The sequence below is a fragment of the Talpa occidentalis genome, unplaced genomic scaffold (assembly GCF_014898055.3).
Source record: "Talpa occidentalis isolate TD23 unplaced genomic scaffold, MPIMG_talOcc4v2.1 talOcc4.3, whole genome shotgun sequence".
NCBI lineage: Eukaryota > Metazoa > Chordata > Mammalia > Eulipotyphla > Talpidae > Talpa > Talpa occidentalis.
Genome location: NW_023603184.1, coordinates 115464256 through 115492212, shown reverse-complemented (window position 1 = coordinate 115492212; position 27957 = coordinate 115464256). Strand labels below are relative to the sequence as shown.

Below are 27957 nucleotides of genomic sequence, written 5' to 3'. Positions count from 1 at the left end.
TTGACTGTAACAGAATACTGTTTGGTGACTTGTGACAGACAGGGTTTTAACCTCTGACAGCGAGATTCATTGTGGAGCAAGAGCCAATCATAGATCCTGACGACACTTGTCTCATCAAAGTTGGAATATAAAAAGCCACTTGGAATACAGTATAAAAGATTCACTGGTGTGGCAAGTTGTCCTCAGACTGTACAGGCATTAAAATTTTGCTTGGCATTACTCAAAAACAAAAGAAAACTAAAAGGAAGAAATAAGAACAAGACAAAGATTGTATAAATTTTAAAATCATGCAAAAACTGCAAATCTATGTCTATATTTACCTGTTTATGCTGATTGTTGCTGGTCCAGTGAATCTAAATGAGAACAGCGAGCAAAAAGAAAATGTGGAAAAAGAGGGGCTGTGTAATGCATGTACTTGGAGACAAAACACTAAATCTTCAAGAATAGAAGCCATAAAAATTCAAATCCTCAGTAAACTTCGCCTGGAAACAGCTCCTAATATCAGCAAAGATGCTATAAGACAACTTTTGCCCAGAGCTCCTCCACTCCGGGAACTGATTGATCAGTACGATGTCCAGAGAGATGACAGCAGCGATGGCTCCTTGGAAGATGATGATTACCATGCCACAACAGAAACGATCATTACCATGCCCACAGAGTGTAAGTAGTCTTATTAGTGTATATCAACAATTCTGCTGACTGTTGTTCTAGTGTTTAAGAGAAACAGATCTATTTTCAGGCTCTTTTAACAAGCTGTTGGCTTGTGTGTAAGTAGGAGGAAAAAGAGTTTCTATTTTTTAAGGTATCACGAGAAATACACTAATGACTAAAATCTGCTTTGTTACTTGTTTTCTTAGAGAGCTAGAAGGCTCTCAGCACTAATGTTATTTAATTTAATTTAATATGACAACTCTAACATGCTATGCTTTCACAGCTTAATACCATCAAGGCAATGACTGGGAGACACTACGAACAATATTAAAGTCTGACATGAAATGTCAGAATTTCATTTGGTTGCCAGAAATATGCATTTATAATAATAAGTTTTCTCACTACTAATAGGAAAAGGAAGAAAATTGCAGATGCTTAAGCATATTTGAATATCTGCTGAATACCTAAAGTGATTTCTATTACTCAGAAATATTTCTCATGGTGTTTTTATATTCTTCACAAATTAAAATATTTAATTTTGATAACTATTTTATACTGGAAAATATGAAAATATTTTTTAAATGTAATGTATTAGTAAGTGCTGTGATGAAATAAATAGCATGTTGATAATCATGAGCTAATTATCAGAAAATGCCTAAGAAATAAACATTTTAATCAAGGAGGTTATAACTCATGAAGTCCTACTTATACCTTGACTGTGGTGGCATTGTTGAGAGTACCTGGTGTGGTCTGTATATTTCTAATCAGGAATGTTGCTTACTAACCTTCTAAAATATTATTTTATTTTTCATGGGAAGGAGGACGATTACCTAGAGTATCTTCACTGCTGCTGAAAGACAGTTTATTTCATGCCATTCTTTCCCCCAATCAGTTCTAAATGATACCAAGGAAACATACATAGGCACCTTAACAGAGAATGCAAGACAAGATTTTGCACCATAATCTTGTTTGATACAATGCTTTATACACTTTAAGCTGCATTCAAAACAGTTTCAAAACACTGCTTTCCTTATTAGGTAATTGGGTTATAATGCAACAAATAATTTTCCTTTCAGATTCTGCTATCACACAGTTCTGTGTAGGTCTGCCTTATTTATAAACAGTATTAGAAAACCAAAAGGAAAGAAACTGCTTTGTACTTTGCTTATGACAGCCTGGCCCTAAAGATAACACTTTCTAATGTTTGAGATATCCTGAATATAACAGTAGAATCTTTATACAAATTACCTGCTTAGTTTTATTTCTTTAAGAGGCAATTCCAGAGCCAAAACATAACAGATGTACTATATTTTCTACCAATTCCCGAGGCTCAGTTAGTTGCTCAGTGTGTCTTGTCCCCAGGTAATTCAGGCCTGGGGGAAGGGTTCCTTCTTCCAGACTGATTGGTACAGCTGCTCACTAAGTGTAACTACTCAGATTCCCAAAGAATTCTAAGTGGATGTTCCTCCACGGTGTCTCTTGTTCTCTCTAATCATCATCATTTTAAAATTTCATCCACTGTCCATTCCTTCACAGAATTTTCCTTTGCCCACAGATCTCTGGAAAGGGAGTAGATTCCCACGAGCAGCTGAAAAAACATTTATCTAAAAAATTCTGAAAAGCTAGAGCAATTACTTTCTTTGATATTTTTCTGAGTTTTGAATGAAATTCTACTATTCATTTTAAAAGGCCAAATATGCATCCATTATTATTCCAATGGAAAAATGCTTACCAATTAATACGGAGGGGGTTGTTCATATTTATGAGACATAATTTCAGTGACTTTTTTTTTTAATTCCTTTACAGCTGATCTTCTAATGCAAATGGAAGGAAAACCTAAATGTTGCTTCTTTAAATTTAGCTCTAAAATACAATACAATAAAGTAGTAAAGGCCCAACTGTGGATATATCTGAGACCTGTCAAGAGTCCTACAACAGTGTTTGTGCAAATTCTGAGACTCATCAAACCCATGAAAGACGGTACAAGGTATACTGGAATCCGATCTCTGAAACTTGACATGAACCCAGGCACTGGTATTTGGCAGAGCATTGATGTGAAGACAGTGTTGCAAAATTGGCTCAAACAGCCTGAATCCAACTTAGGCATTGAAATCAAAGCTTTAGATGAGAATGGTCATGATCTTGCTGTAACCTTCCCAGGACCAGGAGAAGATGGGCTGGTAAGTGATAACTGAACATAATATTCTAACAATCTTATGTTTTATTCATAATATGAATGAATAATAGTGGAAAAACTACCAATTTGCTATTCTCCTTAGTCAGAGAAAGGTATCGTACCCTAGTTGTAGCTGTGTACCCAATAAAAGCAGGTGTCCAGTTTCGTACCCTATGAAACACTCTCTTTTACTTTGCATAAGGATTTTTTAAAAAAGATACCTTAGTCTTTAATTTGTCAAGGAGTTCTTTTGAATGGGGAACAAAATACAAAGTGCATTTCATTGATACGTTACATGATTATGTGAATAAAACGTGAAATCTTCCAGCTGATTTTATTACAGACCCAATAAATTAAAAGTCTTTTTTTTTTCCTGCCAGAAGGAAATTTTTGGCTTAATACAGCAGAAAAAATTTTTGGCTTCATATAACAGAAAAAACGAACTTTAAAAATTATTATTAAAATAAAATGTTTTTATTTATAACAATTAACTAAATATGTTTAGAATTATATTTAAGTCTATGAGTTTACACATACTTAAACTCATAATAAATAGGTTCATTGTTTTGCAGGTTGTGGATACAATATCTATTTATAGATTACTTTGTGAATTACCCCTAACAAAATTTAAATTTCCAGGCTAGTTAACCTTTGTCACCCAGCTTATTTATGAACTGCCTGACCATTCTTGTCCAAGAGTTTACTTAAGAAATGCCAACTAGTTTAATATCAGGTCAGGCAAATGGCAATACTTTGTATACTATAAGGATGAAAAAAAAAACATTAAAAAATCCATTATAAACTTAGTTACTCTTCTGGTTTACATTGCTTTCTGTTTAAAAACATTTAAAGTTACATGTTTTACTTTCACCTATTGACATAATTTACAACAAAAGATTGTAATTGCAAATAATAATTATTATTTTTGTAGTATTCAAGTGGTCTTGATTATGAAAAGCCTATTATTAGTAAGTCAGATCTACTGTAAATGAAAACGTTATCTTTTAGTGAGTAAATAATTATCCAAGTGATCTATTTTTTCTTTAACTATACTAAATAATGTATTATTGATTACCAAAATGTTATTTTTTTATAATCTTCAATATTTTGATTTTTGATTTTGATGGAGGATAAAAATTGCCATTGATTACTTAAGAAACTGTTCTTTCTTATAGGCAGCATTTAATGATCAAAGTGAACTGAGAAGAAATTATTGTTAAACAGAATGTTAATATGATTTGTGTTTTTCTATACAAAAAAGGAAACAAAGTCTCAAATGCATTAAAAGGTTATGGCAGGGCAAGGACTAGGAAATCATCATTTAAATATCTGAATACAAACACTTTTCAGGAAAAGCATAAAGGAAATAGCAAATCTTCTTTGGAATTAGTCCTTCCTTAGAATTTTTCTTTCCAAACCAATATACATACAACCATTTTCATCACTTTACCTCCTTTTTCCTATTACAATTCCTACACTGCTAGGAGGTAACTATTTTGCTGTAGCTTTTAAGCTTTTAATAGTGAAGTTTTCATGAGTAAAGACCTAGGGAACAGAGAATGGATGATTATACTTATTCCTCCAGGAGTCATCAGACATATTTAACCAGTAGGTGTGAAAAAAGGGAGCTAATGTCTTCTCTTCCTCCTCACCCCTCTGCCCACTCTTTCTTCACTTCCCTCTTTCCTTTTCCTCTATTTTCAGAGGATCTCTTATGTGACAGTGTTCATATACTCAAACTATGGAAAACACAAATTAAAAGGACATACATATGGCCACAGGGAAATTGTATTATTTTGAGCCATAAAAGAAGAATCAGGCTAGTGTACATTAAAATTTCTATTTGTAGTGCCTTTTAAAAATAGATGTAGTGTGAACAAAGTGAGTAGCTTCTTTAATAATCACTTTTAAGGTAAGAAAATGTTTTAGGGTCTCCTTGGTGGCTCAGAGGGTTAAGCGTCAGCACTAAGAAGCAGTTTGCAGCTACTGCAGCAGCATGAGTTCAATCCCCGGCCAGGGAGGTGACCCACATGGTGCAGCAGACCTCTCCTGTCTTGCCCGCTGCTCTCCTCAGCAGTGTATTTCAGTAGATCAGTCTGTTTTGCTCCCTGCTCTGACTCTGTTGATCTTCTCACCTCCCCCCACGCTCCCACCCTGCAACTCTGGCCTAAACCCCAGCTCTTGACAGAAAAAAAAAAGAAAATGTTTTATACTCTCTTAATATTATTAATTGATCTTTCCTTTTCATACAGAATCCCTTTTTAGAAGTCAAGGTAACAGACACACCAAAAAGATCCAGAAGAGATTTTGGACTTGACTGTGATGAGCACTCAACAGAATCTCGATGCTGTCGTTACCCTCTAACTGTGGATTTTGAAGCTTTTGGATGGGATTGGATTATTGCACCTAAAAGATATAAGGCCAATTACTGCTCTGGAGAGTGTGAATTTGTATTTTTACAAAAATATCCTCATACTCACCTTGTACACCAAGCAAACCCCAGGGGCTCAGCAGGTCCTTGTTGTACTCCCACAAAGATGTCTCCAATTAATATGCTATATTTTAATGGCAAAGAACAAATAATATATGGGAAAATCCCAGCCATGGTAGTAGATCGCTGTGGGTGCTCATGAGATTTATATTTGGTTCTTAACTTCCTAAAACATGGAAGACTTCCCCTCAACAATTTTGAAACTGTGAAATTATGTACCACAGGCTATAAGCCTAGAGTATGCTACAGTCACTTAAGTACAAGTTACAGTATATGAACTAAAAGAGAGAATATATGCAATGGTTGGCATTTAACCATCAAAATAAATCACACTGTAGAAAGTTTTATGATTTCCAGAGTTTTTGAACTAGGAGATCAAGTTACATTTATGTTCATATATATCACATCATATGAAAGCAATTCTCCTTGTGTTCTGATGAGTAAAAGAACATGTTTTAAAGTCTATTTCCTTACAGCTTCATTTAATACTTACAGAAAAATCTATATATAATATTGGTAAAATTCAGGATTGTTATATACCATCATTTGAATCATCCTAAACACTTGAATTTATATTGTATGATAGCATACTTGGTAAGATGAAATTCCGCAAAAGCAGGAATGGTGCATTATATGCAAGTTTCCATTCCCATTATGATTGGTACAGTACATTAACAATCCATGCCAATGGTGCTAATACAAAAGACTGAATGGCTGATAATATCAGGTTTATTAAATAAAAGACATTCAGTAAAATAATACATTTCTTTTTTCTTTAGGTGCATTTTTATACACCTCCAAATGGGGAACGGATATTCCTTAATAAAAGAAGAATAAGTTTTCTAGAGGTCAGCATTTAATTATATAGTTGCGAAACTGCATTTTCTTAAAAGGCAGCCAAAAAATCTTCATTTGTATCAAAATTTGAAAATAATAGCCTGACTTTGCAACACTGCAGTTTTCATGATAAAATAATGGAAAAGACTGATTCTATCAATATTGTATAAAAAGACTTTGAATCAATTGCATTTATATAATATGTACACTATATTGTTTTGTAAATGTGTCTCCTTTTTTATTTACTTTGGTATATTTTTACATAAGGACATTTCAAATTAAGTATTAAGGCACAAAGACATGACGTGTCTTTGTGCCTTAAATAAAGCAAATGCTCATATTTCAGGGCAAATTAGCAGATTAAATAGTGGTCTTAAAACTCCATATGCTAATGGTTAGATGGTTACATTACAATCATTTTATATTTTTTTACATTACTAACATTCACTTATGGATTCATGATGGCTGTGTAATGTGAATGAGAAATATCAATGGTTTACTGTCATTGTATTCAAATCTAAACGTTCCATTCTTTTAATACGTATCAGTATTCTTAAGCATAACAAAATGATTAAACTCTATTATATGAAATGCAGAATAAACTGGTATCTTAACAAGAATTGTTAATTTTATTTTATAATTTTCAATAATGAATATATTTCTGCAAATACTTTTATTTGTAAATTAGGATTTTGTTAATCAAATTCATTGTACTTATGACTAAGTGAAATTATTTCTTACATCAAATGTGTACAAACAATATAAATTAAAGTGTTCTCACTTTTTTTGAAAAGACAACAGTTTTGTGTTTTAATGATTCTCAATTTCTGATTTTCCTTCATTATAAAACTTTTAGCACAAAATATATCTTAGCACAACAGTTTAAGAATTTTAGGTTCTGCGATTCTAGTTCTTGTGAGTAAAATTCCTGTTAAATTGGCCTATCAATTGCTTTGTACAAACAAAAGGAAGGAGTAGTTATATTCATTTCATTTCTCTTTTTCTTGATCTGCCTTTATGTTTTCATAGGTTCAATTTCCAAACACATTACAGTTGGCAAGGAGATATAGTCCTAGAGTTACAAGTTCTACTGAAGCCACAGGGACACAGAGAGAATACTCTTTGTCCTAGCACTTAATAATACTGGCACATTTATCTCAGTTTTGGGAGCACCAGTTTTCAATTGATCAATAATTATAAGGTGCCTAGAAATCCTTAAGAGCAATGCTGTATATAAATATTTTTGAATTAAATTCTCTTCTCCAACCCTCACTGGTTTGGTAACTTAGCTATAAAGCAGTGACTGAGTCTAATGAAGGAGTCACTAAAATTCTATTAGTATAATGGTTCCTAAAAGGGTAATTATAATCAATATAAAGGTAATTTTAATCATCTGATATTATAGCAATTTCCACTCATACAAAGTGTAGTACTTTTCCTAATCTTAATACTGGCATATTCAACATTAATGAGGCTGGAATTACAGGAGGGTTGCTTTTGTAGGGGATGAACCCAGCTATGGAGATGGAATGAGGCCACTTTAGTTCCTACATACTAGAACCTATATCTCCCAGAAATGTGAACATATAAGACCCAAAAGTCTGTGCCAGCAGGCCCATTCACATAGGCTCTGGGATACAAACTGGGTACCCTGAACTTGCTGGTGGGGACAGTGAAGAAGGAATAACCTCAGTTTCCAAGGACCCAGTCACAGGACTGCCAAATCTCTATATTTGCCCTTATCGTGTGATTCCAGGATCATATCACCACTGTCGCCCTCTTGTGAGTGGTGATAACCCTCGCTTGAAACCCTTGTGACTATTAAGGAAGGCTCAGTACCAAACCCTTTTGTGACAAGATCTAGGCAGTTCTTTCCAAATTTGCCTAAATCCTAGAAATGGCAAAGGCACTCTCATCCAGTCTCTGAGTGCATGACTTTTATTTCAGCACTCTATGAATATTCACTTGTGACACATAATACAAACTCCTGAGATTTTTACAAAGCATCAAGTAAAGTTCAATGCAGTGTACCACACCAGTTTCAATATTCTGAATGTTTTGTGATGATTCCCAAAATTCCCACAAACCTATGTAAGTTAAAATAGATAATAAAAACAAAAACCTTTTACAAGCTTTATATTCTTTTTGTATTGAATTTGGCTTTTGTGCTTCTATACATAATTTAATTTTTGTTAAAAGAAGGCAGTAATTTGACACTGACAGTAACTAAATTAGACTCAATTATTCTACCCCCTAAACAATGGTACTTTACTTTAAACTACCATGTACAAATTTCAGGAAGTCAATGATCCTTTTGAAATCTGGACACGCTTACCAGCAAAAAATAAACCCTCACAATTTTGCATATAACTTCAGAGAACTTAGGGCCTTCTCAGAACACATTCATAAAATACTAGTTTACAAACTTTGGGGAGTAATATTGAATTTTCTAATATGATAGAAATTATTATTTATGAATAAAATATATCTAAAAACTCTGCTTTCCAATTAAACTGTTTTTATTATTAAACAACTTGAGTGTTGGAAAAGGAAAATATGTATCAAATCAACCTAGATGTCTTAACATAGTTAAAACCCTTACCAAAAAATCCTATGCTTCTTAAAGATCATCCAGTCACTGGCAGCTCTGTAGTAGATTGAAAAGATAATAAAAATTATGAACTCACTTTTTTTTTCTCTGTGTCAAAAGTTAACCAGGAAATCATTAGGGCTTTAGCTGTCAGAATTAGAAGGGTATAAGAAAATGAAATATCAGATTCGTGTCAGACATTTTTCTGATCTATTGAGTGTGGAAAACATTATTCCTAATTTACAGAAAGAACTCTGAGGAATTGTGACAGTAGAAGGTGTCTAGTAGATGGGTTGGATTTGAAATAAGAGCAGTTTTGCACGATACGTATTTGCTTTAGTTACAACAATTGTTCACCAAGTCCTGATGTTTCTATCTTCTAATATATCATTATCGGAATTGAGCTTTGGTTTTTGTAACAGTTTGTATGGCTCATTTTAGGAGGGGTGTGTAGACATGTTATGAATTAGAAGGTGATTAAAAGCAGAGAGGTATGTACAGAGAGATGGAAATAGATCAGTATCACCGGATGAAGGAGCTGGGAAAAACCTTATAGATCCATATGACACAACTGTAGTCTAAAGAAAGAGGTGCCCAATATCATATAGTAAATCTTCAAGAATGAAGACAAATTATCTGAAAAGGTAAAGTAAAATGGATGGTGGGTCACTACTGAGTGGGATGATTCCAAAAGCCAAATGCAAGAGTAAAAAAATAACAACTCTGAGCTACGGTTTGTTAGCTGGGAAAAATCAATACTGGACACCAAATAAATGTCCATAGGATTATAATACTATAAATATATTTAAGGAAATCTTTTTTTCACCTTGGATATTTCTGGGACAAAGACTCTAATGGGAAATCAATGGTACCGTGTGATTTAAATGATTGCTTTATTGTTAAAAATGATAAAAAAATAGTTTTCAAATTGCTTTGACATTAATGGCCTAATTTTATTTTCACCATGATTAAAGTTAAATATTATCACCATTTCCATTTCATAGAGGGAATTGAGGTTAGCAGAATTTAATCAAATTACCAAAGACAAAGCATTTACATTTGCGTATTATATAAAACTAGAAATCTAAGTTACTTGTTCGATTATTCCAAGAGTACTTATTAAAAATGTAGGATGATATAGTCTATTCAAATTATCAAGTGATCACTTTGTAAAATAAGACACATGAATGCCACACAATAATATAAGAAATTAAATCATAGGTTAAACCATAATATGCAAGTCATGACTTGCCTGGCATATGATGTATAGTGTTGAAATTTCATTTTCATGGTCATTCAGTTCCAGTTTACAAACTGCAAAATATGTCAAAGTAAACTGTACTCATTTTGGTCCTCCTGAATAAGATGTCAAACAATGCAAAATGCTACTAAATTTAGTTCATCTATGCCTAGATGGAATTTTGCCGAGAAAGTCTTTGGAAAATGAATATATTTTCATTAAATAATACACATAGTTTATAGCAAGATGATCTTTTTTGTCACTTATAACACTAGATAAAGGGACTATTTACATGTATTTTACTAGATCACATATTAAAATACCTTAATGATTCTAACATCTTATCAAGACATAGGATTTTCTGAAGGTAAAATTTTATACATAAAATTTCCCATTTTATCAGATAGGCATAAAGTTTGTATATTAATTACAATTTCTTAATAATAAGGTTGAATAGTTCACTTCAGCTATGGTTTAACATTACATTAAATGTTTCTGATAGAGAATTATAAAGCCTGCAATGAAACAAAGACATACATGCTTTTAGTTTTTGCTGGTTCCTTTTTGTATTACTGTAAAGTAGAAAAGTCTTAACTGTGAATGCTATTACTTCTGCTCCAGAATAAAGATGCTTTTTACTTTCTTCATAAGTTAACTATAATAAAGTTTTCTTTTATTAATTCTATATATGCACTGTAGGTAAAACACTGTTCACTGTAATTGACTAAAAGAGATTTAAAACAACCCCAGATTCTAATCTTACAGTCTGTTGGAAAGTTCTCTTGAGAACAGAGAAATTTGATTTCAATTAATCTTAAAGGTAACTTTAGACCAATAACAAAGATATTAACTGCTAATTCACTAATTTGCTTTCCTAACCATTCAAGATTATTTCATGAAGAAAACTTCTCTCCTATAAGTGTTATATTCTTTTCCCCCCTAACATCTTATGAAGGACCTTATTCACAACAAAATTTGATTATGCGCTTTTGGCCATGGATCTTCCACAAGACTTTCCCATATCCGCTCCCACGGACACTAGCTCTGACTAAGAAGCCAAATGTCTCTTGGCTCTATTCCCATGGAACTCAGGATTTTGGCATTACTTCTCAATGAGCCAAAAACAAAAAATGTCAATACAAGAAGTTTGCCTACATCCATGACATCAGGCCCTCATAATGGTGAGATAGAATTCTGAAAGTGAAAATCAAGCATAAAACACCAATTTACTGGGCACACTGAAGTGACTGTGGGAGCATTTCCAAACTGTTAAATGGAAACAATCGGGCAGTTATTGATTCAATTGTTTGGCTTCAAGCTCCAAGGAACACCTTCCTGAAGAGTCGCATATTTCTCAGCAACTCAAGTAGTGACAGCTATATGACTGTCTGAACCCTAAATGAAGGAACCTCAATCATTTTGGACTCTGAACTAGAAGACCAGATGCCATGAGATACAAACCACAGCAAGCAAAAAACAAGCAAAAGTGACAAGCATCCTGCCTTCTTATAGATGTGCTCTGGCTAGTAAAATTGTTTCAAGGTCTACATTCTACCAGGCTAGGACCTTTGTCTTTTAGTGAATTTAAATTCTTTAAAGGGTTACAGCTAGAATTCCGAAGAATTTACTTATGATGGATGGAAATCTTGCTAGATTTCCATTCACTCATAGACCAGTAAGAGGCCCTATGACTGAAACACATTGCACCAAGTGGGACTCTCCTCTGGGCTCTGGGAGAAACAGCCCCAAAGTGCAGTGCAACAGAGCTTCCTCTTTGCTAACAGAGGTGGGTAAACTATAAATAGTGAGCCCCACCATGCTGGACCAGATGTTTGACTAATGATTCCTGGTGGTCAAGGAGAATAGGGCCGCTTTAGGGCAGACTTGTGCCAGGGACTGGAAGTTAACTATATTCAAACAATATACACTCATTGACCAGGTATATTACCTGGTTGTTGTGCTTAGCCCTCTTATATCCTGTTCAGCTTGACAAGGAATAAATTACTCAGGATTTTGGATAAGAAGCATGAGTATTTACTTAAAAAATAAAAGCACATTATACATATCTTCTCCATTTTAAAAATGAGGAAGTTGAGTTCAGATATGCTTTGTGACTAATAAGTGACTATGTCAAATGCATACATGATGGAAGAGATACAAATATTAATGTGGTGGTACAATATTTCAGACATTACTTCAGGTATGAAAAATACAACTTTTTAATTGTTGTAAAAACTTATATCAGTTTTGACTTCTCGTGCCCTCATGTTACATCAGCATTTCTGCTTTACAGATACAACGACATGATGTCATTAGGAACTGCTCTAATGGTGGTTATCATGTCCCTGAACTTCAGACAGAAAATGATGCACAATGCCCTTCTACTCTTAAATCTCCAGAGTTAAAGGATTATAACATGTCTCCATTTCTATTATTCAACTTAGTTTGTAAAGTAGAGCATGAAAAAAGACCAATGTCTGAAGCTTCTCGCCTCCCATTAAGTTTATTCCCATCATAAGTTCATGAAATCTTTTTTTGAGAACGTGTAAGAATAGATTCTGGCTGATAATCTCTTTACCAGTTGTTTAAATTTTATAACTGATCCCTAACTTCTTGATTTAAAAGCTAAATACTTGTGGGCTTCCCCTAGTGGTGCAGGTGGTTGAGCACAGCGCTGTGAAGCTGTCTGCAGCCTCTGCACTGCTGGTTCAATACCGGCCGGCCTGCGAGGGTCTCACATGGCACAGCAGACCTCTCCTATTGCGCCCGCTGCTCCCCTCAGCAGTGTATTTCGTCAATCTGCGTGTTCTGTTCCCTGCTCTGTCTCTGGTGAATCCTCTCAAACTCCCGCACATCTGGCCTGTACCCCGGTTCTTGTATAAATAAATAAATAAATCTAATAAAAAAAGCTAAATACTTGTTACCTTTTTTTTTCTGATTTGATAAATACTCTTTGGAAAAATATAAACTTTTAATCATAGCAATTTATTAAATAATAATTCCTATTAAATAATAATAATCCCTAAAACAAAAATGTAAATAATAATTACATTATCCTTTCACCTACAGAGGGACTAAATTTTATGTTAGTATCTAGTATTAACTATATTCACATTGTTGTGTATTAGATTTCTATTTTTTTATCTTATAAAACTAAAACTCCATACCAATTGTGCAACTCCCTAGTTTTTTCTCTTCTCCCCTTGCCATGGATACCCCCAAACACCTAGCCAACATCATTCTACTTCTTTTTCTATGAGTTTTATTACTTTTTTTTCTTTAAAAATTTTCTTTCGTTGAAATAATGTTGATTTTAAAACATGGGTTTCAGAATACAACTTTTTAAAACAATATCTGAATTTGGGCTTCCCTGGTGGTGCAAGGGATTAAGACGCAACCTATGAAGCTATCCACAGCCATGGCAGCAAGAGTTTGATCCCGGGCCAGGGAGATACCTACGTAGCGCAGCAGACCTCTCCTGACTCGCCCACTGCTCCCTTCAGCAGTGTATTTTGGTCAATCTGCCTATTCTGCTCCCCACTCTGTCTCTGGTGAATCCTCTCACCCCCAAAATTCTGTCTTGCACCCCTGTTCTTCTATGGAAAAATAAATCTTAAAAAAAAAAAACAATATCTGAATTTGCCACCAGCATTCTAGTTTCATTCATCACCATGCAATTGACCCATTTTTACCCAATTTACCCATCTCTCTTCTCCCTTTCCTTCTGGTAAACACTATTTTGATTACTTTAATACCTCACACAGGAGAAATCATACAGTCTTGTCTCAAAAAAAAACACAACCTAGATTTTTAACTGGAAAAGAAGCAACTTTGATTGGCAAATAAAGTGAGAATGGAGGTTTAAAAGCAAGACAAGATTGGTTCAAGAAATTAAATAACATCTAAAAGCCAAAGGATTTCACCATTTAGGAGTATGTTACCATACCACAGATACATCAAACATCCATTGTACCCCCCTCCCTGCTTTATACTTCCCCTTGCTCTCTCCCTTTAGTATACTCAATTCTACAGTCAGATTTGGTTATTGGTTTGCTTTATCTCATTTTTGTATTGTTTTTCTATATTTCACGTAAAAGTGACACCACCAAGTGTCTTTCTTCTTCTGATTTATTTCTCTTAGTATAACCCCTCTACTTCCTTCCATGTTGTCAAAAATGGCAAGTTTAACCTTTTTTAAAGCCAAGTGGTATTCCGTTATATATATACGCCACATTTTCCTAACCAATTCATCTGTCTTTGGACATTTAGACTGTTTCCATAAATTGGCTATTGTAAATAGTGTTGCAATAAACATAGGAATGCATATGTCCCTTAGAATTAATGTTTTTGCATTCTATGGTAGATGTCAAGTAGTGGAATTGCTGAATCACCTAGTTGGTCTATTTTGAATATTCTGAGAAATATCCATATTTTTTCCATAGGTGCTGGACCAGTCTACATTCCCACCAACAGTGTATGAGAGTTCAGTTTTCTCCGCATCCTTCTTAGGAAGCCAAAAGCAATCAAGTCTGATCAGTTCAAGGATGTCTGATGCCTATGGACTGAGTCATTTCAGGTTTTATGGAACTTTCTCCCAATGGAAGGAATCATCAACAGCATCATTATGAAGCAGCTATTTGTCCTGCTCTGTAAATAAGTGATAAACTTTCTTGGTTGACCATTTTTTGTCTGTTATAAATTTCAAAAATAGTTATAAATTCCCAAAATTTGTTTAATAGGTATTCCTGTGTATTTACATCAAAAATTACATAACGTTGGCCTCCCTGGTGGCGCAGAGGTTGAGCGCTGGGTTGCGAAGCTGCCCGCAGCCTCTGCAGCGCCAGTTTGATCCCTGGCTGCTCCCTGGCCACCGGAGGAGGGTCCTACATGGCGCGCAGACCTCTCCTGCCACCCACTGCTCCCCTCAGCAGTGTACTTCAGTCCTTCTGCCTGCTCTGCTCCCCGCTCTGGCTCTGGTGAATTCTCTCACCCTCCCACCCTTCTGACTGTACCCAGTGCTTGTATAAATAAATAAATAAATAAATAAACAAAAAACAAAAGTTCTCCTTTAAAAAAAAAATTACATAACATTTGCACATTGCTAAAACAATCTGCATACTTGGCTTTCTAGGAAACTGTTCCAGCAGTTTTGGTTTAATCTGTTGTGCTTAAAGGGTGTGCAGATAGAGACCTCAGTATCAATTAGTGATAGCTGAAACTGAAACACTAATATAAGATTATATGTGGATCTATTCTACACCATTACCAAAGTGAGAACAAATAAAGCATGTTTTATTTTCTAATAAAATTGAAAATACATCATAGTCTTAAATCCAGGACATTTCAATATGCTGATGACTCCCCCCACCAAAAAAAAAAAAAAAAAACCATCAACAAACTAGAATTCTCGCGCCTCTCTGGTGGCGCAGGCAGTTGAGTGCAGCGCTGTGAAGCTATCCGCAGCCTCTGCAGTACCGGTTCGATCCCTGCCAGCCATGGAGCAACCCTCATGGCACCGCAGACCTCTCCTGTCTCGCCCGCAGCCCCCCCTCCGCAGCGCATTTCGGTCATTCTGCTTGTTCTGTTCACCGCTCTGTCTCTGGTGAATCCTCTCACTCTCCCGCACATCTGGCCTGTACCCTGGTTCTTGTATAAATAAAATAAATCTTAAAAAAAAAAAAGTAACTAGAACTCTTAATCAAGTTTTTCACCGTCAGAAGATAATGTATGGCATATTGTTGTTTACATTTTCTTTATCAGATACGTAGTGGAAATAATTTAATTTTAAAAGAACCCAACTTTACATATAAGGCTCTTTTTTTCAATGGAAGCTTCATTCAATTGGAAAGATGAATCTTCTGAATCTGCAATCTTCTAAGATACCTCTTGTTTTAAGCCCTGACTTTCCTAAATCCAAACACACTGCAAAGATCAAGTCAGCTGTAACTGCATTGTGGCCCACAGCCACATTAGGATTTTTGGGAGCACATAGTTGGCAGGGCTGCACTGTGGTCTGTCCAAGAAAATTTTAGCCAGGATCTTGCCAGCAGTAAGCAGCAAGATGTCTTGATAGTTGCCTCAGTGAGTATTATTGCTTTGAGTAATAAAAATAACCAAGCACTTTAGATCAAAGATTTATTAGTAACAGAAAGTAAAACTGCAATATTAGGATCATTCTCCTAATTTAAAAAATTGCCAAAAATTCACTGAAATTTTCACTGAAATGGTGCAGACACCTTGAAAAACATATTGGACATTTCTTATGAAAGTAAACATATAATATGACCTAGAAATTCCATGAATAGGTATTTTACCCAAGAGAAATAAATACATATCTTTATCAAAAAGCCTGTGTATGAATATTCAGAATTATTTTATTCACAACAGTCCAAAATAGGAACAATCTAAATGTCCATCACCTGTTGAATAAACAAACTGTGGTACATACATAAAATAGAAAACAATTAAACAATTATTGATACCTGTGACACCATGTATGAATCTCAGAAGTCTTATATTAAGTGGAAGAAGCTGGATACAAAAGTTTCCGTGCTGTTTAAATCCATTTATATGACATGCTAGATGAAGGCAAAACTCTAGGAACAGAAAGAAATCAGTGATTACCAGGAGCTGGGGGTGGGTAAAGGCACTGACTACAAGGTGGCACCAGGGAAATTTTTGCAGTAATTGAAATGTTTAATAATTTGAAAACATGTACAACTATGTATGTTTGTCTCAACTTTTCAACTTTTACGCTTAAAAAGGTATATTACACTTCATATAAATGAGACATTAATATATATGCTTTTTTAGAAAATATGGGGCACAACAATGGGTCCGGGAAGGAGGAAGCAAGACCTTCATCGGCTGAAATGATCAAAGCTGAGTGACAGATCAATGGGGATTCACTAAACTATTCTCTCTAAACTTTTCTGCACTGTAGAGTGCTAGGTTTGTGCCATTCACAGCCCTCCAACTGTATTGCCCAACTTTTCCCTGAAACAAAACATAAAACTTGTGGAATTTCACACACGTAATCAAAGAAAAAAAAAGGTCCAGTACACACACACACATGAACACACACACACGCATGTAGGCACTCAGGCATGCATACACATAAACCTACATACAAATAACAATCATGAAAACTAAAGTCAATAAAGTTATGGTTAGGATTTTAAAAATTAGGTCTTTAAGTTTTCAGATATGAAAGGAAACATTTAAATACAACAAAAACGAAGACATTGCATTTGTAATTATTCACTCACTCACTCACTAAACCTTTCCAAGTATCTACTGCATGTTAAAGAGAGCATAATCTCTCTTCTGAAGAGGCTACAAATATAACTACAACCAGCTACAACACAACTGCTAAGTGTGCAGAAAGAAGAATGAGAGAGGACTAGGAAAATAATTTATAAGTATTCTAAACCTAGAAAGATGAGTTAGAAGTTTACTTAACTTCAGGAGAGAGGTGTGGATGGGTCTGTGGGGGAAGGAAAGAAAAAGAAAGGAAGCTGACTTTTAAGGAGATAGGACAACAGGAGCAAAGCTATGAGAGCAGAAATACAAAGAATATCTGGGTACTCCCTGGAGTATCTGTACAAAAGAAGCAAAGCAAAACCAAGTACTTCAATAAATCAGCCCAATCTGTCACTATTAAGTCTATAAACTGCAGCTTCTATATATATTGCTAATGAATTCGTGAATTTATTCCACAAATAGATAAACTGGTTTTGTCCCATGGTCACAATTATGTCCACAACTCTGGTCAGCTAGTCTGCAAAAGGTAAGGCTATGGACATAGTTATATTTATTGCTTGTATTAGAAAACCAATTTAAATTCCACGCCACCATTAATTTGTCCTATATACACATACATTTAAGATTTGTTCTAAAGGTAAAGTATTTTCTTTCCTTACATTCTGGAGGGAGCTGTAGAAGAATTTGCTAGTTAAATTTAGGAGACTACATAACCACCAACCAAACCACACTCTAAGTCATTTCCTAAACAGCATAATCACTGTCCTGCTGAGGACAGATTGCAATTAATAAAATTATCATATTATTATTAAAGTCTGTTTCTTTGTTCCATCTGGCTAACACCTTGCTGCTAGCATGTTTGATGCCAAATTGATGCACACACAGTCACATACCATCATGACTCTTTAGTGAGGAAAAAGAAGTTGTTTTCACCATATAAGTGAGCATCAATCCTTTTCCTTCTCTATTCACCCGCGATCAAGTAGGGAGGGTTGAGTGGACTTCTTTTATTTCACTCTTTAAGATATGAAGCAATAATTTTTGAATAACAAATAACTTTTTTAAAAAGTAATTTTTCCAATAATATGTAATTAGGAGTGATGAAAATTCTTATACCTTTAAGAACAAATTGATGCTCTTTAATTCCAAGGAGAAAATAAATTAGAGGAATGAGTCTACTTATCTTGTGGGTGATAAGTACCAAGCAGCAACTTAATGCTTTATATTATTTGATAATTCAAAAATAGACAACAGCTTCCAATAGCAAAAAGAAAAGAAAAACCACACCATCAGATATTATAATAAAGCAACCCACAGTGAAAAAATATACATGGCAAATTTTAGGAGTAAAGAAATCCAGTCAGAGCAGCAGGCCCAAACACACTTTTCTACTATGCAGGCAAACTTGAGCCTATTTAAAAAGGCACATTAGCAGGGGTGAAGAGAGTTCAGGCCAGTTAGTCCTTGGCACCTCAATCAAGATTGCCAGCATAGTTATCAATTAATGTTGCAGTGGTTTCAGTAATGCATACACGTGTCAAATAGGAACTATACTGAGTCTGCCACTTCATTTCACACACGATCCTGAACACCTGTCAGGTCGTGATGATTTTCAGTCACTACTGACCCAGGATAAATTTTAACAGGTGACAGGCTTTGGATCAAATTACCAATTCCTTAAGGCATCCAGTCCACCCAATCCTAAGTATTTTTGGCATGATTTATATGTTCTTTAGCTTCCTTTATAATGTAATTTAGAGTTGTGTCAATTCCAGCACTATTCTGGAAATATGAGAAAATACCTAGTGTTCAGTTTGTAAGATCTGTTTAACTGAAAATTATAAACAATGGGACATAAAGGGAAAATAACAGTTAATATTGCAAAAGAGGAAAAGAATATTTGGATAAATCAGAACATATTTAATCTTATAAATAACTGACCATGTCCGATTAATGAATATTTTAAAAATGTGTAAGATGTTAAGAAACCTTAATGATACATATTGAAGATCATTCTTTCTTTGAAGTGGGCTTTTAAAATTCTAAATTTTCTAATTCTCAAAGTCCCATGTGAATGTCAATTCCTTGATGACACATATTTAGAAATAAAAGCAGATTTAGCATTTGTCCTATTTACTAAGCATAAATTATTATTCCCTCTAGGACACTGGAAGTTCAGACATTTGCCAAGCCCTTTTAAGCATGTTATCATATGGTAAGGCTCAGCAATCTGTTACTACAATTCCTCATTGCTCAAGATCTCCACTTGACTAGTGATTTGTGGCTGTTTTTCTAAGGTGTTGAAGTTTAGTAACTGTTCTCAGTTGCTTTTCAAATAGAATGTCAGTGTTTAATTATGTTCAGCAATTTTTCATTAGTTAAAAAACTATGATAATTATAATTTCTGTATTGATTCTGGGGTTTATTTTTGTCTCCATTATCAAATTGAAAATATCTATTTTAAGAGAGCTCTAAGATTTAAGTAAGCTAGTAGTTTTCATTATTGCTTTAATATTTTGCCACATAAAAGCAGGCAAATATATGTTGTTCTCATAAATTGGATATGAAATTTTAGCACACTATGAAACTAAGTGTCTGAGAACAGTCAAATGATAAAGATAAGATAAAAACTAATTAGCATGGGAACCAAATGCCTCACATTCCTTTCCCAGACTTCTCCATAACCACCTTCCCTACACCACACCTAATACTACTGAATACTTGAGAATTCACAGTTTCCAGAAGACACTGATTATTTCCACACTTTCAAGACTCTGCTAATATTATTCCATATGCCTGAAATACACATATTCCCTCTGCCTGGCAAAAATCCTCAAACTTCTGACCCCTCATTTCTCTTTCTCAGCAGATGATGATAGCCTTCTACATTATGGGGAAAAGGGTAGCCATATGTGCATTTGTGCATGCCAGAAAACTGTGTTCTTTGATGAGCCTTCATCTCCTTCACCCTTTCCAAATCTAATCCATTACTAAATATTTGTTAGTGTTCTTAAAATCCCAGTCTCCATCTACATTGTTTCATTTCCACTACAATCTAGCTGGTCAGAGCCATCATTACATATTTTCTAGGTAACTACAGGTAAGACTAATTGGTGTCTCTAATTCTATTGTTTTTTCCTTCAAAATACATATCCAGAGTTATCAATGTGCTTCTTTTGAAGTTGATATTGTAAATCTACATTCACAGTCTAAGCATATTGTGGTAAGCCAAACGGTAGAGCTGAGTTGGTAAATTTAAATTTGGCACATCTATAGGGAGTGCTTGATGGAAAACCAAAACTTACATAGGACTGAAATGTCATGGTTATAGTAATTGATTGCAGCTTTGAATTAATTCCCAAAACTTCCATGAATATACTTCCATGAATATCCACATGATTCCTCACCTGGAGGAAGTATCTGAACCCATGAAAATGATGTAGTGACAGAAAAGAACAGGACAGAATCTTGGGGGACCTCAATATTAATGGTTAGGAAGAAAAATGAAAAAGTTGACAGTAAAAGAAACAGGAGAACCAAGAAAGCAGCATGTAATTGTATTATATTTATTTTCATTACAAAATTGGATTACTTCTGATAGATTCCAGCAGTCTTAGATAATAGAATTCTAAACTTAAATATACTTAGGTTAAGCTGGCAACTGCATATGTATCAGTAAGAGGAAGGAGTATAAAAAAACAGGGCAAGGGGATTATTAAAAGGGCATGTACAATAAAGGAAACATAAGGTGATTATTTTGTACCAGATAAAATGGTGAACTATATATATAAATAACTCTCATTTGACATATGTACATATAAGATGAAACACCTTAGAAATAGAACTCTCAGGTTTGTTGCCCTATGAATCAGTGTTTTCAAAAGGTAAACAGAATTTCCTTTTCTGAAATGATAGTTTTATTAATTTTTTTCTAATACTCAAAAGAAACAATACAGAAATTATAAAGTGGCTATAAAAAAAGAGGCAGATAAAAATTGAATTATATACATGAAATTGCATTTTAAAATTCTCAATGCCTGTTCTGAACATTTACCACAACATTGCAAAATAAAACCTAGGTACTTGTGTTTCACAAACAAGAAAAAAAATGACACTACATTTAAACTTACGAATTCTGGTGAAACACATGAAGGAATTTACAAAGAAATCATAAACACTCTTTCATTACTTGTTAAAAAAAACCCAGTAGTGGATTACCACATGTGTATTTTTGCAAAATGTACAAGGGCAACTGATAATGAAATACCACTGATGTCAGCTATCTAAATCAAATTCACATAAATTTCCCAGCTATAAATATAGATATACATTCCAGGATTATCCATGTGTATGTCCTCCTACTAATACTTATTGCATTTACACAGACACATTGAATGATATGTCCTTTTACATATCATGTACTACTCAAAAAAGTTAGTGTATCACTAGCTGCCCTAAAGGTCACGCTGAATTTTGGTGGTAACTGTGATAGACTTACCACATGTATGTAATTTTAAAATGTATGTAATTTAAAAATAAGGATGTCAGTTTAAAAAATTCCTCCTGCTTAAATGGAAAGAAAAACAAAGTTTAGAAAGGCTTCCCTCAACACAAAATATGACTGTCATATATAGCACGTGAAATTTGATAGAGAAATCAGTTAGTTGAAACTTCAACAGAGGTTTGATCTCTAGTAGTTACCATGTTATTCCCACTAACTGTTAAGAGTAGAGCGTTGTGCATGCACATCCCAGACTTGGATTTAGAGCCTGCTGTGGCATGTGAGCAGAGGGCAAGGGTTAGGGGACAAGAAATAGTACTCTTTTAACAAATGGTGTTGAGTATGAGCTTAATGCTAAGGTACATAATCTTTCCAAGGGCACAGGTACTTGTGTTTTAGTACATATAATAAAGCTGTTCTCAAATTCTAATCACGGAATTCTGGACCTGGACTGCACTGAAGCTCACAATTGAAATACATATAAAGAAAGGACTTAAGTGAACTAGCATGCTTTATGGAATAATAAGACTTATCCTAATTTTAAAAACTTAAGTATGTTAAAAAATATATTTATTAAATTACAACTACATTGTACTAAGTGCCCCCAAATGCCAAAGGCATTTGCCACGTTGGTACTATGGCTCTCAAGTTTTTCTTTCAAGTGAATTTCCTTCTATCTTCCTTCAGTTTCAAAAGTCCTTTCAGTGCCTAAAGTATACACCATTACCTTCAAGAAATTATCTTCTATACTGAAATTATTCTTTCCTACACCCCTTTCAGCACTTTCCCAGATATTGCATTACACTTCAAGGCATAGTTAGTTGTTTACATTTCACCTCTCACTAGATTGTTAGGAGTTGAAGACAAGAAACAGTTTTATTAATCTAGTCATTCTATGAAAAGCCTAGAACACTAAATACTCAAAATGTTGATTGGTTTAATTCAATAAATAGTAACTAAGAAGCTACAATGTATAAGAGAGCATGCCAATGTACCAATTATTTTTCATGGACACGCAGATGCTACACACACACATACATACATATATATACACACACACACACACATATCCATGTCTATGTTTTCCCTTAAAACACTGGAATTAATAGTTTGAAAATAACATTTTTCAGAGTCCATCAGCAATTGGGTTCTGGCTGTATTCTGTAATTTGGAGGCACTCACATGAGTGCAATTTCCACATCTAAGAGAATTAATTCTATTTTTTAAATGTTAAATAAATCAGTTAGGTACAGAACAACAAAGAGAACATGCCCAATAAGAAATGAGAACTATACTTAGTAAGAATGAGTTAGAAAGACTGGAATCCTATCTTATTTCTTATTTCTATACTACTTGCTGATAAATGACTAAACCTTGTGGAAACCTTTTCCAATGGAGTTAAAATTAGTTATTTGGATTGCCAAAGCTTAAAAACTGAACAAGTTCTCAGTCAATCTTAACTCGGTAATAAGAATACACAGAGCAATGGCAATGGTGATGTAAGAAAGACTTGAGGAGATGTGATTATACTCACCCAAGCTAAGATATTCAATTTAAAAAGATATACAAAAAGAATGACATTCAATAACTGTTAATGCTGATTCCCTGGTTTGGAGACATAAATGTTATTTCTCTAGACATTAATAATTTAAATATGTTTAGAGATTTCTCTTTACAATGAAGCAATGAAGCTAAAAGCACATAGTAGTATGTCACATCAATAGTCTATGTTAATATAACTGAATTATTATGGGTATATGGGATTGGAAGCATATACTTTAGAACATATAGGGGTCCTCAGACTACCCTGGAAGCCTATAGTTGACCCTAGAATCAACCTGAGTGAATTCAAGAGCCATTTGGGGCTCTTGACTCAAGCTTGGACTTTATCCTAAGTTCTAAATAACATGCACACATGCACTGGTACGTCATATAGAAATACGACTTTATTTGTGCTCTTATTTACAGTGGAAAGAATGAGGCATCTTGAAAGGTGAATGTATTCTAGTTTTGCAAATCTTGTTTTCCCATTCAAAAAAGGCATTCAAGATTCCAAGGACATGGTAGCCACTTGCTTGATCTAGGCTCATATTCCTAGAAGTCCAAATTTACCAGAATGCTGTCCAGTAACAACAGCTCCAGTAGTAGCACCATGATAAGATGCAGCTCTTTACTTCCCCACATGTCCTTTGTATTTGCATAACAAGAATTGCATTCATTAGTGTATCTACTGCCCCCTGGAGGAAATCCTGAATTTTATAGATCTATAGGTATGAGGTGATGGCTGTAAGAAAGTATCAATATTTTCCATCTTCTTTTATAGGGTTTTGACAGTCTCTTGGAAAAACATATAATTATGATTGCAATTAAATTAAAAAAATCTTAAAATTTGAATGATGTATCTTTACTTCAAACAGTTATATACAGATCGGTAAATACAAATACATTACTTACAAGATAGAACATGATCTTTTGAGTTTCTGCTTATGTTCCAAAAGAAATTTAAGCAGATTTCTTTTAAGTTTTTAGTAAAATAATCCTCTTAAAAGAGATTGTTCAATTACGAGATAAAAATATTTAAAATTGTGACTTTTTCAAATACAGATATTATTGGAATAAAAAGAGAGGAACCTTTCTTCAAAATAATTAATACTTTCATTACTTCTTAAGCTTTCCCAACAAAGAATAACCTTAAAGAAAGTGAACATTACCATCATCATGTATGTGTAAACTTTGTTGAAGTCTTATACTTTACCTCAAAATATCAAATATTTTTATTCCATAATAAACTTTTATTTACTTCGGTCTAAAAGTAGAACAATATTACATTATTGTTAGTATAACTGAACCCTGGGAAGTTGTATTATGCTTACCTGATAGTTCCACTGCTTTCTGTGATCTTCAGTATTCTTGGGTTTGAGATGAACTGGATAAGAAAACATGCAATGAACTTTTAAAGCACATTTCTGTTAATTTCACAGCTTATAACACAGCATAAGAAAGGAGTACATTTGAATAAGTGTATGGTTAAGAATTAATATAAATGTTAACTGTAAATAAACATTAAATATGAATGAAATATTGACTTGTAAGCATTTCTCTTCTTTAAGACTTCAGCCAAAGAGAACCACAGGCATTTGCTTAGCCTTCTCAGTTAAGATACCATCTTTCTTCTGCCATCTTTCTTCTCCTCTGTGGGTCCCCCAAATAACAATCACCTCACTTATCATTTTATTTGCCGTCAATGAGGCAGAATAATGAAACAAAAAAACTCCAGATTAGGAGTAAGAAGACAAGCATAATCATGGTTCTGCCACTAAGTGTGTGACCTCCATTCACATAAGAAATTGTAGAAGAAATTTGAGATTTACTGTTTGCTTGACACTATCCCAGCACTTTATCCATACAACTTCTAATTAAAAAAACAAACTTGTAAGATAAATATATCCTCTCATTCATGAAACTCAGTATAGTTTAAAATTGGCCCAAGTCACCTAGTTAAAAGGTGGCAGGATCTGGATTTCTATGAATCCCATATTTTAATTAATTAAAAAAAATTTTCATTTTTTTGCTACCACTATTCCTTATATCCCCTTCTTCCTCATACTTACCTCACTCTTTACCTCAGCACCCTCATGAAGTTTATTATGTCCATTAGTTTTTATAACAATTTTACTTTGTTGAATCCTCCACTACGTAAATGTCTAGTATCTGTCTTTACCATTCGACTTGCTTCACTACATATGATTCTCTTGAATTCCTTCAATTTTGCTGTAATTTCTGCATTTCGTCTTTCTTTATGGCTGAACAGTAATCCATAGTGTGGGTATACTAGGTTGTCTTGATTCAATTGTCTACGGATAGACAATTATGCTGCTTTCATGTCCTTGCTACTATAAATATCTTGTAAAAGCACTATAGAGCATATGGGGTTTTTTTTTGTGTGTTAATGATTTTATATTCTTTGGATAAATGTCCAAAAGTGGGATTACTGGGTCTATGGTATTTCTGGGTCTATGGTAATACTGGGTCTATGGTATTTAGTTTTTTTAAGATAAATCCAGATCACTTTCCTTATTGGTTGCACCAGCACATTTTCATCAACAGTGTAATGAATTCCCCTTTCTCTATATCCTCTCCCACACTTGCTGTTGGGGTCTTTCTCACAGGTATGTGATGGCATCCCATTGCGGCTTCAACCTGATTTTCTTATTGAAAGAAATAATGAACTTTTTTCATATGTCTATTTTTCTTCCAAATATCTTCTTTGGTGAATTGTATGTTCCTATCTGTTGCCCATTTATTAATTGGGTTGTTTATTTTGTTCATTATTGAATTACATGAAATTTTATATATCTTGACACTAACTCCTTATCAGTCATATATTGTATGAATATTTTCTCTCATTCAGTAGGATGTCTTTTAAATCTTACATATTTGTTTCACCATGTGAAAGCTTTCAAACTTGAGGTAATCACAACTGTTTATTTTTGCTCTTATTTCCTTTGCCATGGAAATTTTTATTGTTGATGTCATGGAATATATTGCAGGTCTTATATTTAATTATTTTTTATTGTTGCAGATCTATCTAAATTATTTATCCAGTTGGAATTTATTTTTATGCATGGAGTTAGAGAGACCCAATTTTATTCTTTTATGAATGGCCTTCCAGTTTTCCCAGTACCATTTACTGAAGAGACTCTCCTTTTCCCATTGTACGGCCATAGCTGTTTTATTATAGATTAAGTACTAAAACATGTGTGGATCTATTTCTGAGATTTTGATTCTATTCTACTGACCCATGCATCTATTTTTGTGTCAATATCATATTGGTTTTAGTATTGTTGCTTTATATAAAGTTTGAAATAAGGCAATCTAATACCTCCATTTCTTTTATCTCAAGAATGCTAACAAAGAGAAGTCTTCAAATCAATAAGAAAACAAATTATGTACAAAAGGACATCAATTAACATTTAATTTATGAGATATAAATATCAGCTAGTATCTCCTAAGAAGAATCAGAGGTCAGAAGGTGATGGAACATATTCAAATAGCAGGAGGCAGTGAAATGATATACTGAAATCTCAAAAAAGTCAACCAATAATTCCATATCCAACAGAACTGTTCTTTATACATCAAAGTAAATGTCTAGCAGAAAAAGAATACCATACTCTTAACAGTTCCAAGAAAAGTCATAGAACTGAAACATCTTCGTTTGAATTGGCCTAGCAGGGTCACATGTGTATGACTGGACCTAGACCCACGCAGAATGAACATTGAGAGGATTCTACAAGGAATAATAGGGTACTGCTATCATAAGGGGAAATGAGCTTTAAGTAGACAAAAATAACAACAAATTTTGATTAGGCATCTGCGGTATAAGAATGAGTTGACATAAGTTTAGAAGATAGTTGGTTTGATTGAATAGCATCACTATTCCCCGTTCTGCTAACAAAAAAAATCTTTGTGGGACCTCCCCAGTGGCGCAGCGGTTGAGCGCTGGGTTGCGAAGCTGCCCGCAGCCTCTGCAGCGCCGGTTTGATCACCGGCTGCTCCATGGCCACTGGAGGAGGATCCCGCATGGCGGCAGACCTCTCCTGCCGCCTGCTGCTCCCCTCAGCAGTGTATTTTGGTCCTTCTGCCTGCTCTGCTCCCTGCTCTGGCTCTGGTGAATTCTCTCACCCTCTGGCGCTTCTGACTGTACCCAGTGCTTGTAAACAAAAAATCTTTGTGGAACTTACTTACTTCATGTGGTTTAATGGGATTGCCAATCACAGGATTCCTAATCACAAAGTGGTCATCTTGCCCAAGTTAGTCAATCTCTTCTAGGAAATATTAGGGTTCAAGTAAAGAGATAAAAGGTGCTTGTAACAGAGTATCCAATCATGACCACTGATATTTTGGGGATAACAAAAGATGGCACAAGATACTTTATTTTCGGTAACTCCAAAGTGTCTTGGTTTCTGTACTTCTAAAAGTCAGGCTCCTTAATTCTTACTCTAATTCTGTGAGTAAATTAAGTATATCTCTATACACCTCCTTTTATTGCCCATGTTAGCGAAAATTTTTGTTTTGTACAGTCTCCAACTCTGACTACAACTAGTTTGATTTCGGAGGTTTTCATAAGAGTCCACATTACCTCAGACATCCAACAGCAAAGTAAGGCTTCTGTCAAAATCCATGTCTAGCCCTGAATAACAATAAAGCA

At 34.3% G+C, this 27957-nt stretch overlaps 1 protein-coding gene and 1 long non-coding RNA gene across 3 annotated transcripts; one reads left to right on the top strand and one right to left on the bottom strand.

Moving 5' to 3' along the window:
* LOC119254807 (uncharacterized) lies at positions 1-27936 on the bottom strand. Of its 2 annotated transcripts, XR_008553425.1 has the most exons (6): positions 27889-27936; positions 24623-24675; positions 16468-16581; positions 8758-8802; positions 5114-5233; positions 1-237 (listed from the first exon to the last, which is right to left on the bottom strand). It is a non-coding gene; the product is annotated as an uncharacterized LOC119254807 (long non-coding RNA). The 2 variants fall into 2 exon arrangements; XR_005127362.2 differs by lacking the exons at positions 5114-5233; positions 8758-8802.
* Positions 185-5742, top strand: MSTN (myostatin). Its single transcript, XM_037521867.1, has 3 exons — positions 185-660; positions 2458-2831; positions 5080-5742. The coding sequence occupies exons 1-3, from the start codon at positions 288-290 to the stop codon at positions 5458-5460; spliced, it is 1128 nt and encodes a 375-aa protein (XP_037377764.1). The 5' UTR covers positions 185-287; the 3' UTR covers positions 5461-5742.
* Positions 27937-27957: the final 21 nt, after the last annotated feature.

What these genes read in the sequence shown, in the direction of transcription:
- MSTN (XM_037521867.1), top strand. Translation starts at nt 288, where the DNA reads ATGCAAAAACTGCAAATCTATGTCTATATTTACCTGTTTATGCTGATT. An exon ending in CATTACCATGCCCACAGAGT is followed by an intron (nt 661 to 2,457) that starts GTAAGTAGTCTT and finishes ATTCCTTTACAG; the next exon opens with CTGATCTTCTAATGCAAATG. An exon ending in GACCAGGAGAAGATGGGCTG is followed by an intron (nt 2,832 to 5,079) that starts GTAAGTGATAAC and finishes CTTTTCATACAG; the next exon opens with AATCCCTTTTTAGAAGTCAA.